Below are 16414 nucleotides of genomic sequence, written 5' to 3' on the forward strand. Positions count from 1 at the left end.
ACATCACACACATCCATGCCCGAGGCAGGATTCGAACCTGCGACCGTAGCGGTCTCGCGGTTCCAGACTGCAGCGCCAGAACCGCGCGGCCACTTCGGCCGACCTGGTGTCATCTAGCGCTTCTCCAAACCCCAACGTGTCCAGTGTCTGGTCTCAAACCAATCCTGGCCTCGTCAGCAAACATGACATTACTCCATTCTGCAATGGTTCGATGTCGATGTGCAAGAGAACAGGTTGGAGGAAACGATCTAACATTGGTGTTGCCATACTAGGACGATCACTGCGAGGTCTATCGTTCACATTCCTTGTCTCTCTCTACTTTCTCCACACCTTAGACACTCCACTGTAAGTGACATGTAACCGATCAGCAACATCTTTCTGTGTATGACCTACTGAAAATAATACCACTACCCTGACTCCGACAAAGTGTTGTATGCCTCTACCTGGCATGTTACTTCAGTGCTGAACACAAATTGAATGAATCTGTTGACGGCACTGGACTGCTCATGATGTGCCGCTGCGACAGCGGTACGTTCACATGACGGGGGAACGGCCACAAAGCATGCTAGTAATAAACACCGTCCAGTATGTGGGCTCTAACTGAATAATGCATGAAGTACTTAGACCAATGAGGTCTCTAGTATCGTAGACTAAATTTTACGATAGTATGTCAAACTTTTGTTGAGCGGTGTAAATTCATTCTTTTTCTTTCTGCATGTGTTAGACATTTACCTGTTAGAGGAACTCTTGGTTGAATTTATTGATCTTTCCATCTTTTCCTCATTCTTCCTAAAGATCTTCTGTATACTGGGTAGTAATTCATCAATGATTTTAGTATCGTGACATCTTTCATTCTCGTGACACGATCCTTCCAGATGTTTGCTCGTTTAAGCTTCTCTTCTGATGTCAGAATTCCTCATCCCATCGGCTAGTGAGTGCCCCGTTGCTACACCTGTATTCTTTGTTCATTTCTTTTTGTTACAGTTCACGACTAACTTCGACATGCCATGGTTGGTCCTGACATTGTTTTGAAGACCTTAAGTTAATTACCTTCTTCAATTTAGTTCTGAGGACTACAAGTTGTTCCTTTAATGTAATTAAATTTTTATACTTTCCTTTGTATGTCAATTTTTCATGAATGAGAGAGTATTTCTTAAGAAGTTGATCACATTTATTCTTTATAATTTATTACTGTTTACCTGGAAATTCACTCCAGGCCGCTGAAAAAAGTAAGATTTGTTGCATTTGAAGATGTTACAGAACTTAGCTGTTACGGATATAATATGAACAGCTACTTGGAGTGTGTTCTCGCTACTAACGATCACCGTTTGATCACCAACAAAGAGTAATTTCTTTGGCTGAAATCATAAGTGTAGAAACTTCTCTCTCTCTCTCTCTCTCTCTCTCTCTCTCTCTCTCTCTCTCTCTCTCTCTCTCTCTCTCTCTGTGTGTGTGTGTGTGTGTGTGTGTGTGTGTGTGTGTGTGTGTGTGTGTGTGTGTGTGTGTGTGTGTGTGTGTGTGTGTGTGTGTGTGTGTGTGTATCTGTGTGTGTGTGTATCTGTGTGTGTGTGTATCTGTGTGTGTGTGTATCTGTGTGTGTGTGTATCTGTGTGTGTGTGTATCTGTGTGTGTGTGTATCTGTGTGTGTGTGTGTGTGTATCTGTGTGTGTGTGTGTGTATCTGTGTGTGTGTGTGTGTATCTGTGTGTGTGTGTGTGTATCTGTGTGTGTGTGTGTGTATCTGTGTGTGAGTGTGTGTGTGTATCTGTGTGTGAGTGTGTGTGTGTGTATCTGTGTGTGAGTGTGTGTGTGTGTATCTGTGTGTGTGTGTGTGTGTATCTGTGTGTGTGTGTGTGTGTGTGTGTGTGTGTGTGTGTGTGTGTGTGTGTGTGTGTATCTGTGTGTGGGTGTGTGTATCTGTGTGTGGGTGTGTGTATCTGGGTGTGTGGGTGTGTGTATCTGGGTGTGTGGGTGTGTGTATCTGGGTGTGTGGGTGTGTGTATCTGGGTGTGTGGGTGTGTGTGTTTAGCAGAGAGATGTTCCTACAGTTTTCACAATTTCTTCTGTCTCCTTTCATGTAAATTTTTATTAGTCTAGCTAATTTCCAGGGAATTTTACTTGTCCAATGTCTGTTAGGTAATCGAGAAATCAGGTTTCATTGTGGGAATGCATATTTAATCAGTTATGTGTTAATTCCAGCAGTGCCCCGTGCTTTTTCCCTCTTTCATTTAACACATTTCAATTGGAAAGGCAATTTACGCCAACCTACGGCTGTACAGCAAAGGTTTAAATATTGTTGAAGAATAGAAACCGCAGCATAATTTGTACTTACCTTTCGGATCATTGCTCTCGACAAAAGTTCATTGTCATTTCATTAAAATCCTGCCTTCTTATTTAACATGTGGATGTAGTGGCTGTCATATTCAAGGATCTGTATCTAAATCTGCATGCGTACTACGCAAATCACACTTAAATTCCTGGCAGACAATTGATCGAAGCACTTTCACAACACACTGATCAGTCAAAACATTACGACCACTGCCCACCACGACGGTGGATGTCACCTAGTGGCGGATACGAAACTCTGTAACAAATGTAAGTGGAGCAGACACGGATGGGGATCAACCTAGCGAAGAGACGGGCTGCAAATGTGGGGTAATCCATTGATATAAGCGACTGTAACAAAGGGCAGATTATTATCACGCATAGTCTGTGAACAAGCTTTTCGAAAATGGCGAAGCTGTTTGGATGTTCACGTGCTATTGTCGTGAGCATCTACTGAAAAAAATAGGAGAGGGGAAACTACCACTAGGCGCAAAATGGTAAGACGCCCACGGCTCTTTGCAGTATGTGGGGTTCGGAGGCTTGTCTGCTTTGTAAAGTAGGATATATGGTGATCTGTGGCATCTCTGTCGAAAGAGCACAATGCTGGTGCTCGCACAAGTGTTTCGGACCACACAGTTCATTGTACAGTCGTGGACAAAACGAGCGAGACCCCTCGCCTTTTCGTTATGCTGATCCGCACAGCTTTAAAGTCTGCTACACAGTATAACAGGCAAGGGGACGAAGTGCTACCAACATACTATGCACAGGCGTGAAATTGACGAACTATCCAAACTTTGTCAGACTGTTCTCAATCATATGTAAGACTATACGACGGTTAGAACTTAAGTAGTGGCAACTATTTATTCATAACCAATACAAAAGAGTTAAAAGTTTGCACTTGTTACTGTCCTTCAAAGTAGTCACCAGCGTTGTGTGTAACCCGTTGCCGTTACTCGCTAATAACAGTATTTTATTATTTCGATAAACATCCCGAATGATTGTCACATAAGCGATGACATAAAGGTAGAAAATTCATGTTTTAGAGTCCGGAAAGCTCTATGCAACAGAAACTGCAGATCATTTTGCCATTTTCATTGCGAAATTGCCGGCTTATGCATGTCTGGGGTAATAATAGAGGGCTGTTTGCCTGGGTTTTCTGCTAGCGTAGTAAAAGGTGTTTGCTACTGCAAGGGAGGTCTGGTTTGTTTTCGGTTCTAATCTCGATGGAGGCAGATAGACTATCAGTAAAGCAATTTTAAGAAATTCTCGCGCCCCCAATACGTTTTATTGCTACATTTATTCTGTACTGGCGCCCTGTGGATGTCAATATGAAACTCTTGTAGAATTTCGTACTTGTTACTGACTTCCTTTTTCCGCCTCTGTCAATTATTGAATTGACCTACGTGTGGCACTGAATGATTTTTAAGTGAATTTCGTTATTAATCTTGACGCATTGCTAAATTTGCACACTTTTATGGTAGGTCAGAAACGGTAATCCACTATGACTCGTCTGACACAAACAGTTTCGCGGCCGAATGCGTACAATATTTTGCTAATTCGTAACGATCTGCAGTACTTAGTCTTACTAGAACAGTCGTGTTATCTCGATAAGCTGAAATTCATTTTTATTAATGAAGTTCAAACTAATTAGCGTTTCCACTTTCATTTATATCTTATATTTACGTGTTGTGTTTAACACACTAATCAGCATTAATACAGTCTTACACATGATTGAAAACAGTCTGACAAAGTTCAGATAGTTTGTCAATTTCACGCCTGTGCATAGTATGTTGGTAGCACTTGGTCGCCTTTCCTGTTATGCTGTGTAGCAGACTTCACAGCTGTGCGGATCAGCATAACGAAAAGGCAAGAGGTCTCGCTCGTTTTGTCCACGACTGTACATTGTTAAACACGGAGCTCCGCAGCAGACCACCCTTACGTGTTCACATGTTGACAGACCTTCGTCAGTTAGGATTGCAGTGAGCACAGGAACAACTGGTTCAACTGTCTGTGAGCACTATGGGACTTAACATCTGAGGTCATCAGTCCCCTAGACTTAGAACTACTTAAACCTAGCTAACCTAATGACATCACACACATCCATGCCCGAGGCAGGATTCGAATACGCGACCGTAGCGGCCGCGGCACAGGAAAAACGTCATTCGCCCATCCATCAACGGAAACATGCCGGCTCTTCGGGTGAATCACATTTTTCCTACTCTAGGTAGATGGTCGTCTCCACAGACACCGCCATCAAGTTGAACGGCGGCTCGAAACGTGCAGCGCGCCACGGACGCAGGCTGGTGGGAGCAGTTCTATACTATGGGAGACACTCTCCTGCGCTTGCACGGTGTCTGATGACTTTACTAGACGATAAACGACATCGTCATCTGCATACAACCTAAGAAGGATGCTCAGATTGTCTCCTAAATCGTTTATATAGATAAGGAACAGCAGAGGGCCTATAACACTACCATGGGGGACGCCAGATAACACTTCCGTTTTACTCTGACTTTCCGTCAATTACTACGAACTGCGACCTCATGACAGGAAATCACGAATCCTGTTGCATAGCTGAGAGGATATTCCATAAGCAAGGAACTTGATTACAAGCCGCTTGTGGGGTATGGTGTCAAACGCCTTCTGGAAATCTAGAAATGCGGAATCAATTTGAAATCCTTTGTCGATAGCACTCAACACTTCGTGTGAGTAAAGAGCTACTTGTTTCACAAGAACGATGTTTCCTAAATCCTTGTTGACTGACTGTCAGTAGAGCGTTCCCTTACAAGTAATTCATAATGTTCAAACACGTGTTCCAAAATCGTGCTGCATATAGACGTTAATGATTTGGACGTGTAATTCAGTGGCTTCCTCCCAGTGACTTCCTTGAATATTGGTGTGACCTGTCTAACTTTGTAGTCTTTGGGCACGAATCTTCCGTCGAGCGAGCGGTTGTATATGACTTGAGTGTACTATGAAAGGTACCTAACTGTTATAAAGTCTAGAACGGAAGAATTTCTTTTATTGATTTAAGTTGCTTCACTACTCAGAGGATGTATACTTCTAAGTTACTCATGTTGGCAGCTGTTCTTGATCTAATTTTGCAGAATTTACTTCTTGTTTGGTGAAAAAATTTCGGAAGGCTGTGTTTAGTAACTCGGCTTTAGCAGCAGTCTCCTATTGCTATCGCGCAGGGAAGGCATTGATTGTGTCCTCCCGCTAGCGTACTTTAAATACGATCAGAACCTCTTTGGATTTTCTGCCAGGTTTCGACACAGTTTCTTTATGGAGACTTTGTGCTAAATTTCGAGCTTCTGTAAAAGGTCCCCACTTCTGAGGATTAGTGATCATTTAAATTCGGCATGCTTTTTGTCGTTGTTTCTGCAACAGTATCCTGACCTGTTCTGTATACCAGGGGGGATCAGCTCTGATGGTTGTTAATTTATTTGGTGTAAATCAACTGCTGTCACTACTACTTCTCTGAATTAATTGAGTCACATCTAGTCTACCCTTACATCGTTTATTTGGAAGGAGTGGAGATTCTTTAAGGGAGCCGTGAAATGAATTTTTATCTGCTTTTTTGAATGGCTATATTTTCCGGTTATTTTAGAAAAATTTGGGGATTACAATATTAAATTTCACCACGGCAATCGTTTGTTCACTAATTCCTGTATCCGTTTCGATGCTCGTTACTAGCTCAGGATTATTTGTTGCTAAGATGTCAAATATGCTATCACAACCGTTTACTATTAGAGAGAGCTCTTGAAGTAATTGCTCGAAATAATTTTCAAAGAATACATTTAGCAAAATTTCGGGTGATATGTTCTGCATATCTCCGGATTTGACACGTATTTCCTCCATCGTTTGGAGGGTAAATTGAATCAACGTCATCTGCTTTCAGTAATACTATTATTTATTAACACCTTCATGCTCTTGGTCACAAAACATCTGTACTTAAACTACTGCGTGTTTCCATTTTGCATTCACACCGCCTTTTATTGCAATACAACTACTGCCAAACCGCTCCATTGCAATGCAGTTCAATAATATAAGTATCATACAAAGATAGTATCATACAAAGATAGTATCATACAAAGGTAGTATCATACAAAGGTAGTATCATACAAAGGTAGTATCATACAAAGGTAGTATCATACAAAGGTAGTATCATACAAAGGTAGTATCATACAAAGGTAGTATCATACAAAGGTAGTATCATACAAAGGTAGTATCATACAAAGGTAGTATCATACAAAGGTAGTATCATACAAAGGTAGTATCATACAAAGGTAGTATCATACAAAGGTAGTATCATACAAAGGTAGTATCATACAAAGGTAGTATCATACAAAGGTAGTATCATACAAAGGTAGTATCATACAAAGGTAGTATCATACAAAGGTAGTATCATACAAAGGTAGTATCATACAAAGATTTACGTGAGCTGACATAGTGATGCTTTTCAAGTCTTCTGAATACTAATTAAAGTAATCTGAATTGATATAAATAATTTTATAAAAAGTAATTATTTGAAACAGTCCAGAATTATATTGTGATTAGAAAAATGAATAAAAACAGTGAGACCTCATCTGGGTGATAAACGATCACACGAACAGTAGTTACTTACACAAATCTTGCTTCAAAAGCAAATTTCTAGTCATTTATTTGAACTTTACAAAATAAACTGAGAAAGTGAAGACGCTGATATCCGATAACCGAACACTCATACTTGTATGGGTGGAGGAACTTTCCATTTTCTGAAACCTGAGTGTCAGCTGATTACCATAAGTGTATAATTAAAGAAATTTAGGTTTATAACGAGAAAAGAAATCGATCGTTCTTACCATGTGCGGTTCGAAAATGGAGTAGGGAGGGAGGGTGCACACCATAAATGCCCCCTCTTCCCCTCAGCCACACACCACACGGTGAGTTCTGGAGTACAGGTGAAGAAAAAGATGTAGATGTAGAACACTTACGACAAAATTTACTACAGTACGATGGATTACCAGCAGAAGAAACATTTTACTCGTGTATGACTGAAGGAAACTGGTGTATATTCCGCAGGACTGGAGCACGGACCTGACCATGCCGTTCGTGCCAGTGACGGAGCCGTACATGCCGCGCAACCGCACGTTCGTGACGCTGCCTGTGGAGCAGATGATAAAGATGATCGGCCAGTACGGCTACCAGGTGCCGTGGCTCATCGGGAGCACCAGCCACGAGGGACTGGGGCAGTCGCTCAGTGAGTAAACGCTCTGCTCTCTGCTGACAAACTGAACTGCTCTCAAGCAAACGATCTGTATTCGAAGTGCATGTAACTTCTGTGCAGTGTTTGTTTGAACTGACTGTCAAGCCTCCAGGACTGCACTCTTGCTAGAGAGAAAAGGCTGTCGAAACATCGGTGCGGAAATATTAGTTACTTGTAGTTATCAGACCAGCTACGTTGTGGAGTGTGCACTGAAGCAATCTAAATTGTCAAACTACGCGCGACATGCCTGCCCTCGAAACATTAACGTTCACTTAGACGAGACAGGTGGCGGGCCCAGCTACACTTGATGCGTCGGTAACCCAACCAAGACAGTCACGGACCGACCGACCAAACGACTTGCTAGCCTCCAGTCTGTACATGAACTCAAGGACCAAACTGTTACGGACGTGATTATCCACAATGACATATGTATTAAGCTGTCAAAACTACACACCGTGTTGGACAGCGACAACAGGTGAGGAAAGGACACTGCCTGAAATTGTTAGTGGCCAGTGTAGGTAACCGGAACACTAACGGCCACAAGGCAGAAAATTGCGCTGGTACACTTGAATTGTAGTGAACCAATATAGTTGATTCCACTGCACGGCGGCTCGATTTCACCACTACAAACACTCGGTGTTGCTCACAGGAAAAGCTCCCAAACAGCGAACCACCGAAACGAACCACACAACATGAACGGACGTGGCTTGGGTACTTAAGAAATCACTCAACTTTGACGTCCTGGATCGGTGAGCCACGAAGCTCGTAGCGATCAGACAACTCCACACACTCCCACACTGTGCAGGGACCACCAGCGGACCCAACCGACTGCGCCACACGGAGGTATCCTCCCTGGTCCGCACCCACCCACCCTCCCACCGACCCACCCACCGACCGACTGCTCTCAGAATGCTATCTAAAATAGTCTTCAGTAAAAATAACGCCAACTACCCACACAACCTGACAAACACTTGCACAAAGACCTGAACTATACCAAACATTAACTAAGCACGCACGAAGACAAATCGGGAGTCGATGCACACGCACACAGCCGACTCATGAACGATCAGCGAGCCAAAACGCGTCGTCCGGTAGGACGATCGGCTGACGATCCACCTAGACTGTGGCCCGGTTCAAGTGATGTGTGGCGGCAATGGTAGGGTGAGCCATGTCGATGCATACATCACTGCTCCAACCCGACTGCACTAGTGCGCATTGCAACTCCCTGAATGGCAGGTTCGGACTCGGCTCCAGACGCGTTCCATCTGACTGGCAGCCCGAACTCGCGACTCGACCTGGCTTACGACAGACAATGACCGGGAAGTAATAGCAGTCGAGCATAGGTACTACGAAAGGCGATATATCGGTACGCGCTGCTAGCGCCGCTCACGTCGGGCAAAGCAGCAACTCAGTGACACCAGTAATTTAAATTAACTTAGTGAGGTGGAAGTACGTTAAAAACAGGGTGTAAAGTACATGATGGCGGGAACATGAGCCACGCACGGCTCAGGCTGTACGGTCCAGAATCGGTAGGCCAATCACCGTGAGCTCTGAGATAATCATCCCAACGACGCGCCAGTTTGAAGATACCTGTTTGAAAAAGCACTTGTCTTGCTGCATGAAGTAGTCCGTAACTGCCTGTCGCACATCCTCGTCCGACAGGAATTATTGACCCTTCAGGGCCTTTTTTAAGAAGCCGAAGGCGTGACAGTCACATAGGAAGAGATCATGATGATGTAACGTTACGCATATTTAGGCGAGTTAAACTGCCGCCCAGTACTGGTCTGAGGTAAGATGAATCTTCTGTACGGCTGAGCGCTGGTGGACAGCTCCGGGGCCGTGAAGACGCCGCGGGCGGTCCAGAGACCGCGACCGTTCCTGGCGAGCGCAGGTGCAGAGTCGAGTAAAGGACGGGATGTGGGGGAAAACCACAGTATGGGAAATTCTGACGACGTTCAGTTGCTCAAGAGCACAGACGATGCTCCAAGAAATGGCGGACAGTCTTAAAGATGGCTAAGTTACAGTTCTTACACATTCGACAATGTCAACTCTTACTACACTCGCGAAGCGTCAGCGGCATCAGATACAGGAGTCATGTCCAGTGACACAATAATATCACTATCTGTAAAACCACAGAAGTTAACATTTCACAGCGAATAAACATTTACACAATGAAACTCTGAATTAAAAGCTTTTAAACACTTCATGCGATTTTAACAAACAGTGTCTCAGACGATAAAATTGCACTATAGCTATCGTCCCTAAAAGCTATATATCTGTATCTATTGCATTTGACGTTCTGTGTCTTTTACGTCTTTTTCATTATTCAATTGTCTGCCAAAACATCGCGTTCTCCATATTGACACAGCGAATGAACACACAATCAGTAATTCATTTTTTGTCATACTTGTGCATTTATTTTATGAACAGTTTAATATTTTTCCAGTAACTCCATTTAAATGTTGTTTGCAAGCACTATTAAAAACTGCGCTAATTTATGTGTACAACCATCAGCTGTAGAATGGAATGACAACAATCAAATATTGTGCCAGATCGGGAATCGAACCCGAATTTTACGCTTATCACGAGCGGTCACCATACCATTTGGCTATCTGTGTGAGATTACACACGGCCAGACCCAAACTTGCATGGTAGGTTATCAAGATTTAAGCGAATTTGAACGACGTGTTATAGTCGGCGCACCAGCGATGGGACACAGCATCTTCGAGGTAGCGATGAAGTGGGGATTTTCCCGTATGAACATTTCACGAGTGTACCGTGAATCCGGTAAAACATTAAATCTCCGACATCGCTGGGGCCGAAAAAGATCCTGCAAGAACGGGGCCAACGACGACTGAGGAGAATCGTTCAACGTGACAGAAGCTCAAACCTTAGTCATATTGCTGATTTCAATGCTGGTCCATCAACAAGTGTCAGCATGCGAACCATTCAATGAAGCACCATCTATATGGGTTTTCCGAACCGAATGCCCACTCATGTCCCTTGATGCTTGCACGACACAAAGCTTTACGCCTCGCCTGGGCGAGTCAACCCGACATTGGATTGTTAATGACTGGAAACATTTTGCCTGGTCGGACGAGTCTCAAACTGTATCGAGTGGATAGACGCGTACGGGTATAGAGGCAACGTCATGAATCCAGGGACCCTGCAAGTCAGCAGTGGGCTTTCAAGCTGGCAGATGCTCTGTAATGGTGTGGGTCATGTGCGGTTGGAGTGGTACGGGAATCCTGATACGTCTAGATACGACTCTGACAGGTGACACGTACGTAAGCATCCTGTCTGATCACCTGCAGTAAAGGAAGTTATAGTAGCAAAGGACGTACGTAGCTGCGGGAATACTTAATAACTTTAATCCATAATTGGTGAACATCGGTCTGACGGTACGTGCATCACAAGATAAATAGCAAATGATAATGGCGCCTTGCTAGGTCGTAGCAAATGATGTAGCTGAAGGCTATGCTAACTATCGTCTCGGCAAATGAGAGCGTAATTTGTCAGTGAGCCATTGCTAGCAAAGTCGGCTGTACAACTGGGGCGAGTGCTAGGACGTCTCTCTAGATCTGCCGTGTGGCGGCGCTCGGTCTGCAATCACTGATAGTGGCGACACGCGGGTCCGACGTATACTAACGGACCGCGGCCGATTTAAAGGCTACCACCTAGCAAGTGTGGTGTCTGGCGGTGACACCACACTTTGTGCATTCCGAAGGACTTGGGCAGTTCTAGCAGGACAATGCGACACCCCACATGCCCAAATTGCTATAGAGTGGCTCCAGGAATTCGCTTCTGAGTTTAAACACTTCCCTTGCCACAAAACTGCCCAGACATGAACAGTATTGAGCATATCTGGGATGCCTTGCAACGGGCTGTTCAGAAGAGACCTCCACCCCTTCGTACTCTAACGGATTTATGGACAGGCCTGCATGATTCATGGCGTCGGTTCCTTTCAGCACTACTTCAGACACTGGTAGAGTCCTTGTCACTTCGTGTTGCGGCAGTTCTGCATGCTCGCGGGGACCCTACCTGATATTAGGCAGGTGTACCAGTTTCTTTGGTTCTTCAGTGTACTTGCGTATTTATTTTATGAACAGTTCAATATTTTTCCAGTAACATCATTGAAATATACATCCAAGCACTATTAAAAAAAACTGTGCTGATCTATATGGACAACCATCAGCTGTAGAATGGAATGAAAACGAAAATGTGCCGGATCGGGGCTCGAACCCGAATTTCACGCTTCTCACGAGCGGTCGCCTTACCATTTGGCTATCTGTGCACGACTCACGGCCAGACACCAACTTCCATATGTCGTCAATCATGCGTCTAAAATCTATGCTCTTACATCCATTGTGTATATTCCCGTACAATGAGACACTTTCTTGAAAGTTGCTTGTCCGGTGTCGGCGGATAAATCCGATATTGCAGTGCTTGTCCCTTTGAATTACGATGGCAAGCTCCTTTGGACATGCGTGCAGGTTTTGGTCTTTTAGGACTTTATTCTTAACTTGAAACTGAATGCCGTCGAATCAGTTCACTGGGTCCTCTGTCTAAACTCATCTCCTCAAAAGTCTGCAACGTGGTTGTTTTATGACGAGACGGAAACGCATTACGGGCAGACTTTTAATGTGCCGCTTCGGCCAGCTGCGGTAGGCAGCTTATCGAATGCTGGTGGTCACGTATGCCGTTAACGAGGCTCGTAGCCGCGGTTGTTCATTTTCGGTGGCTCGATCAGCGCATACTTTCCTTGTGAATACGGCTCCTCTGCCGTTGGGCTGTGCACATACACTGTTGTTGTTGTTGTAGTAGTAGTTGTGGTCTTTAGTGCTGAGACTAGTCCGATGCAGCTCCCCATGCTACCCTATCCTGCGCAAGTTTCATCATCTCCCAGTACCTACCGCAACCCACATCGTTCTGAATCTGCATAGTGTATTCATCTCTTGGTCTCTCTCTACGATTTTTACCCTCCACGCTGCCCTGCAGTGCTAAATTGGTGATCCCTTGATGCCTCAGAACATGTCCTACCAACCGGGTCCTTCTTCTCGTCAAGTTGTGCCACAAACTCCTCCCCAATTTTATTCAATACCTCCTCATTAGTTATGTGATCTACCCATCTAATCTTCAGCATTCTTCTGTAGCACCACATTTCGAAAGCTTCTATTCTCTTCTTGTCCAAACTATTTATCGTCCATGTTTCACTTCCATACATGGCTACACTCCATACAAATACTTTCAGAAACGACTTCCTGACACTTAAATCTATACTAAATGTTAACAAATTTCTCTTCTTCAGAAACGCTTTCCTTGCCATTACCAGTCTGCATTTTATATCCTCTCTACTTCGACCATCATCAGTTAATTTGCTCCCCAAATAGCAAAACTCCTTTACTACTTTAAGTGTCTCATTTCCTAATCTAATTCCCTCAGCATGACCCGACTTAATTCGACTACATTCCATTATCCTCGTTTTGCTTTTGTTGATGTTCATCTTATATCCTCCTTTCAAGACACTGTCCATTCCGTTCAACTGCTCATCCAAGTCCTTTGCTGTCTCTAACAGAATTACAATGTCATCGGCGAACCTCAAAGTTTTTATTTCTTTTCCATGGATTTTAATACCTAATCCGAATTTTTCTTTTGTTTCCTTTACTGCTTGTTGAATATACAGATTGAATGACATTGGGGAGAGGCTACAACCCTGTCTCACTCCCTTCCCAACCATTGCTTCCCTTTCATGCCCCTCCACTCTTATAACTGCCATCTGGTTTCTGTACAAATTGTAAATAGCCTTTCGCTCCCTGTATTTTACCCCTGCCACCTTCAGAATTTGAAAGAGAGTATTCCAGTCAACATTGTCAAAAGCTTTCTCTAAGTCTACAAATGCTAGAAATGTAGGTTTGCCTTTCCTCAATCTACCTTCTAAGATAAGTTGTAGGGTTAGTATTGCCTAACGCGTTCCAACATTTCTACAGAATCCAAACTGATCTTCCCCGAGGTCGGCTTCTACCAGTTTTTCCATTCGTCTGTAAAGAATTCGTGTTAGTATTTTGCAGCTGTGGCTTATTAAACTGATTCTTCGGTAATTTTCACATCTGTCAACACCTGCTTTCTTTGGGATTGTGATTATTATATTCTTCTTGTAGTCCGAGGGTATTTCGCCTGTCTCATAGATCTTGCTCACCGGATGGTACAGTTTTGTCAGGACTGGCTCTCCCAAGACCGTCAGTAGTTCTAATGGAATGTTATCTACTCCCGGGGCCTTTTTTCGACTCGGGTCTTTCAGTGCTCTGTCAGACTCTTCACGCAGTATCGTATCTCCCATTTCATCTTCATCTACATTCTCTTCCATTTCCATAATATTGTCCTCAAGTACATCGCCCTTGTATAGACCCTCTATACATGCCTTCCACCTTTCTGCTTTCCCTTCTTTGCTTAGAACTGGGTTTCCATCTAAGCTCTTGATATTCATACAAGTGGCTCTCTTTTCGCCGAAGGTCTCTTTAATTTTCCTGTAGGATGTATCTATCTTACCCCTAGTGAGATGAACCTCCACATACTTACATTTGTCCTCTAGCCACATACACTATATGATGAAAAGTATCCGGACACCTGGCTGAAAATGACTTAAAAGTTCGTGGCGCCCTCCATCGGAAATGCTGGAATTCACTATGGTTTTGGCCCACCGTTAGCCTTTGTGACAGCTTCCGCTCTCGCAGGCATACGTTCAATCAGGTGCTGGAAGGTTTCTTGGGGAATGGCCATCCATTTTTCACGGACTGCTGCACTGAGGAGAGGTATCGATGTTGGTCGGTGGGGCCTGGCACGAAGTCGGCGTTTCAAAACATCCCAAAGGTGTTCTATAGGATTCTGGTCAGGACTCTGTGCAGGCCAGTCCATTACAGGGATGTTATTGACCTGTAACCACTTCACCACAGGCCGTGCATTATGAACAGGTTCTCGATCGTGTTGAAAGATGCAGTCGCCATCCCCGAATTGTTAAACAGTGGGAAGCAAGAAGGTGCTTATATCATCAATGTAGGCCTTTGCTGTGATAGTGCCACGTAAAACAACAAGGGGTGTAAGTTCCCTCCATGAAAAACACGACCACACCATAACACCACTGAGCCGTGCTGGCCCCTGCTTTTGCGATGGTTTAAACCTTTACTGTAACTCTGCGTTTGGTTTTCCACGGCTATTGTGGTTATGCCGTGATTCTTTGTACTTGAGGCAGCAGCGGTATGTATCGATATTGTACTATCTTTGGTCTGGTGCTTATAGTTTCTGGCTGGCCCGTGTGCGGCAGTAGGTCGGTTGGTGTCGATCAGCCAGGAAATCTTCGCGCGGCGCAGTGGGCCGGGCCAGTTGGCGGTCTCTGCGCAGCGTAGGAGTGCGTGGGAGCTGTTCAGATTGCTACGGGGTTCGTGGCTCACCGACCCAGAACATCAAAGATGAGTGGTGATTTAGTTACCGAAGCCAGTCTGTTCACATTGTGCTGTTGGTTTTCATGGTCAGCTGTTGGGGGTATTCCCGTGAGCAACAGCGGGTGTTAGAGTTGGCGAGAGTTTGGCCACCATCTGGTAGAGTTTAACTGTAATTTGGTTATTTGAAGCCCAAGTGCACCATCGTAATTTTCTGCCTTGTGGCCGTTAGCGTTTCTCTTACCTGCCCTGGCCGCCGACGTAAACTTCAGGCAGTGTCCTTTCCTCACGGTGATGTCGCTGTCCAACACGTGTGTGTAGTTTTGACAGCTTATGCGTACTTGGTTGTGGGCGGCTACGCCTTTTACGTTTTGGCGTTGGTATTCCTTGTGTACTGGTCAGGTGGAAAGCAAGTCGTCCGTTGACTGTCTCTAGGCTGGGTTGCCGGTGGATCGGATATAGATGGGCCGACTACCTGTCTCCCCTAAGCGAACGTTAATATTTCAAGTGCAGACCGAACCACAGAAACTTTTGAGCGCCGCTGACTGTACTGCCTTTTCTTTTTAGTGTTTGATTGTGTATTTTAATGACTCATAGCAGATGGTTTGAATTTGTATGCTTTCAACTGGGTTTTAAATAATGGGCCTTCAGCAGTTATAAAATTGAAAGTTCATTACTTGTCAAGTGTTGCATTGTTGGGGCCTTCAGCCTCATTTGAAATATTATTTAAGGATAAAACCTTGCGCTTTCCACCTTTTGAAAATTTATTGTAGTTGTGTTTTAAAAATTAAAGAGGTTGTGCTTTTAAGCCATAATATTGTGACATATTCAGTCGATAGTCAAGGTCGGAAATTTTCGCTGTAAAGTTTGGGCAACTAAATAAAGTTGTGTGTTAGTGTGACTGACAGCCGCTCATTTTCGGCTCCTTTCCACAATTCCAACTACCTGTTATGTCCTGCGGATTTAACCAGGCGTTTCAACCACCGCCTTCGAATTTTACTGTTGGAATTACACACGCTGGCAGATGACGTTCACTGGGCATTCGCCATACCCACACCCTGCCTTCGGATCGCCACATTGTGTACCGTGATTCCTGACTCCATACAAAGTTTTTCCACTGTTCAGTCGTCCAATGTTTACGTTTTTTACATCAAGCGAGGCGTCGTTTGGCATTTACCGGCATGATATGTGGCTTATGAGCAGCCGCTCGACCACGAAATCTAAGTTTTCTTATTTCCCACCTAACTGTCATGGTACTTGGAGTGGATCCTGATGCAGTTTGGAATTCCTGTGTGATGTTCCGAATAGATGTCTGCTTGTTACATATTACGACCCTCTTAGACTGTCGGCGGTCTCTGTCAGGAGACGAGGTTGGTCTGTACGTTTTCGTGCTATACGTGTCCCTTCAC

The 16414-nt window shown here is 44.3% G+C and overlaps 1 protein-coding gene across 1 annotated transcript in view; it reads left to right on the plus strand.

Annotated features, from left to right (window-relative positions):
• The window catches only part of LOC124613890 (venom carboxylesterase-6-like), a 163667-nt gene that overhangs the window by 111692 nt on the left and 35561 nt on the right, over positions 1 to 16414 (plus strand). Inside the window, exon 6 of the mRNA XM_047142628.1 lies at positions 7389 to 7566. Coding sequence (XP_046998584.1) covers positions 7389 to 7566 — 178 coding nt within the window. The remainder of the gene's footprint in view (positions 1 to 7388; positions 7567 to 16414) is intronic.

Source organism: Schistocerca americana, chromosome 4, assembly GCF_021461395.2.
Source record: "Schistocerca americana isolate TAMUIC-IGC-003095 chromosome 4, iqSchAmer2.1, whole genome shotgun sequence".
Taxonomy (NCBI): Eukaryota; Metazoa; Arthropoda; class Insecta; order Orthoptera; family Acrididae; genus Schistocerca; species Schistocerca americana.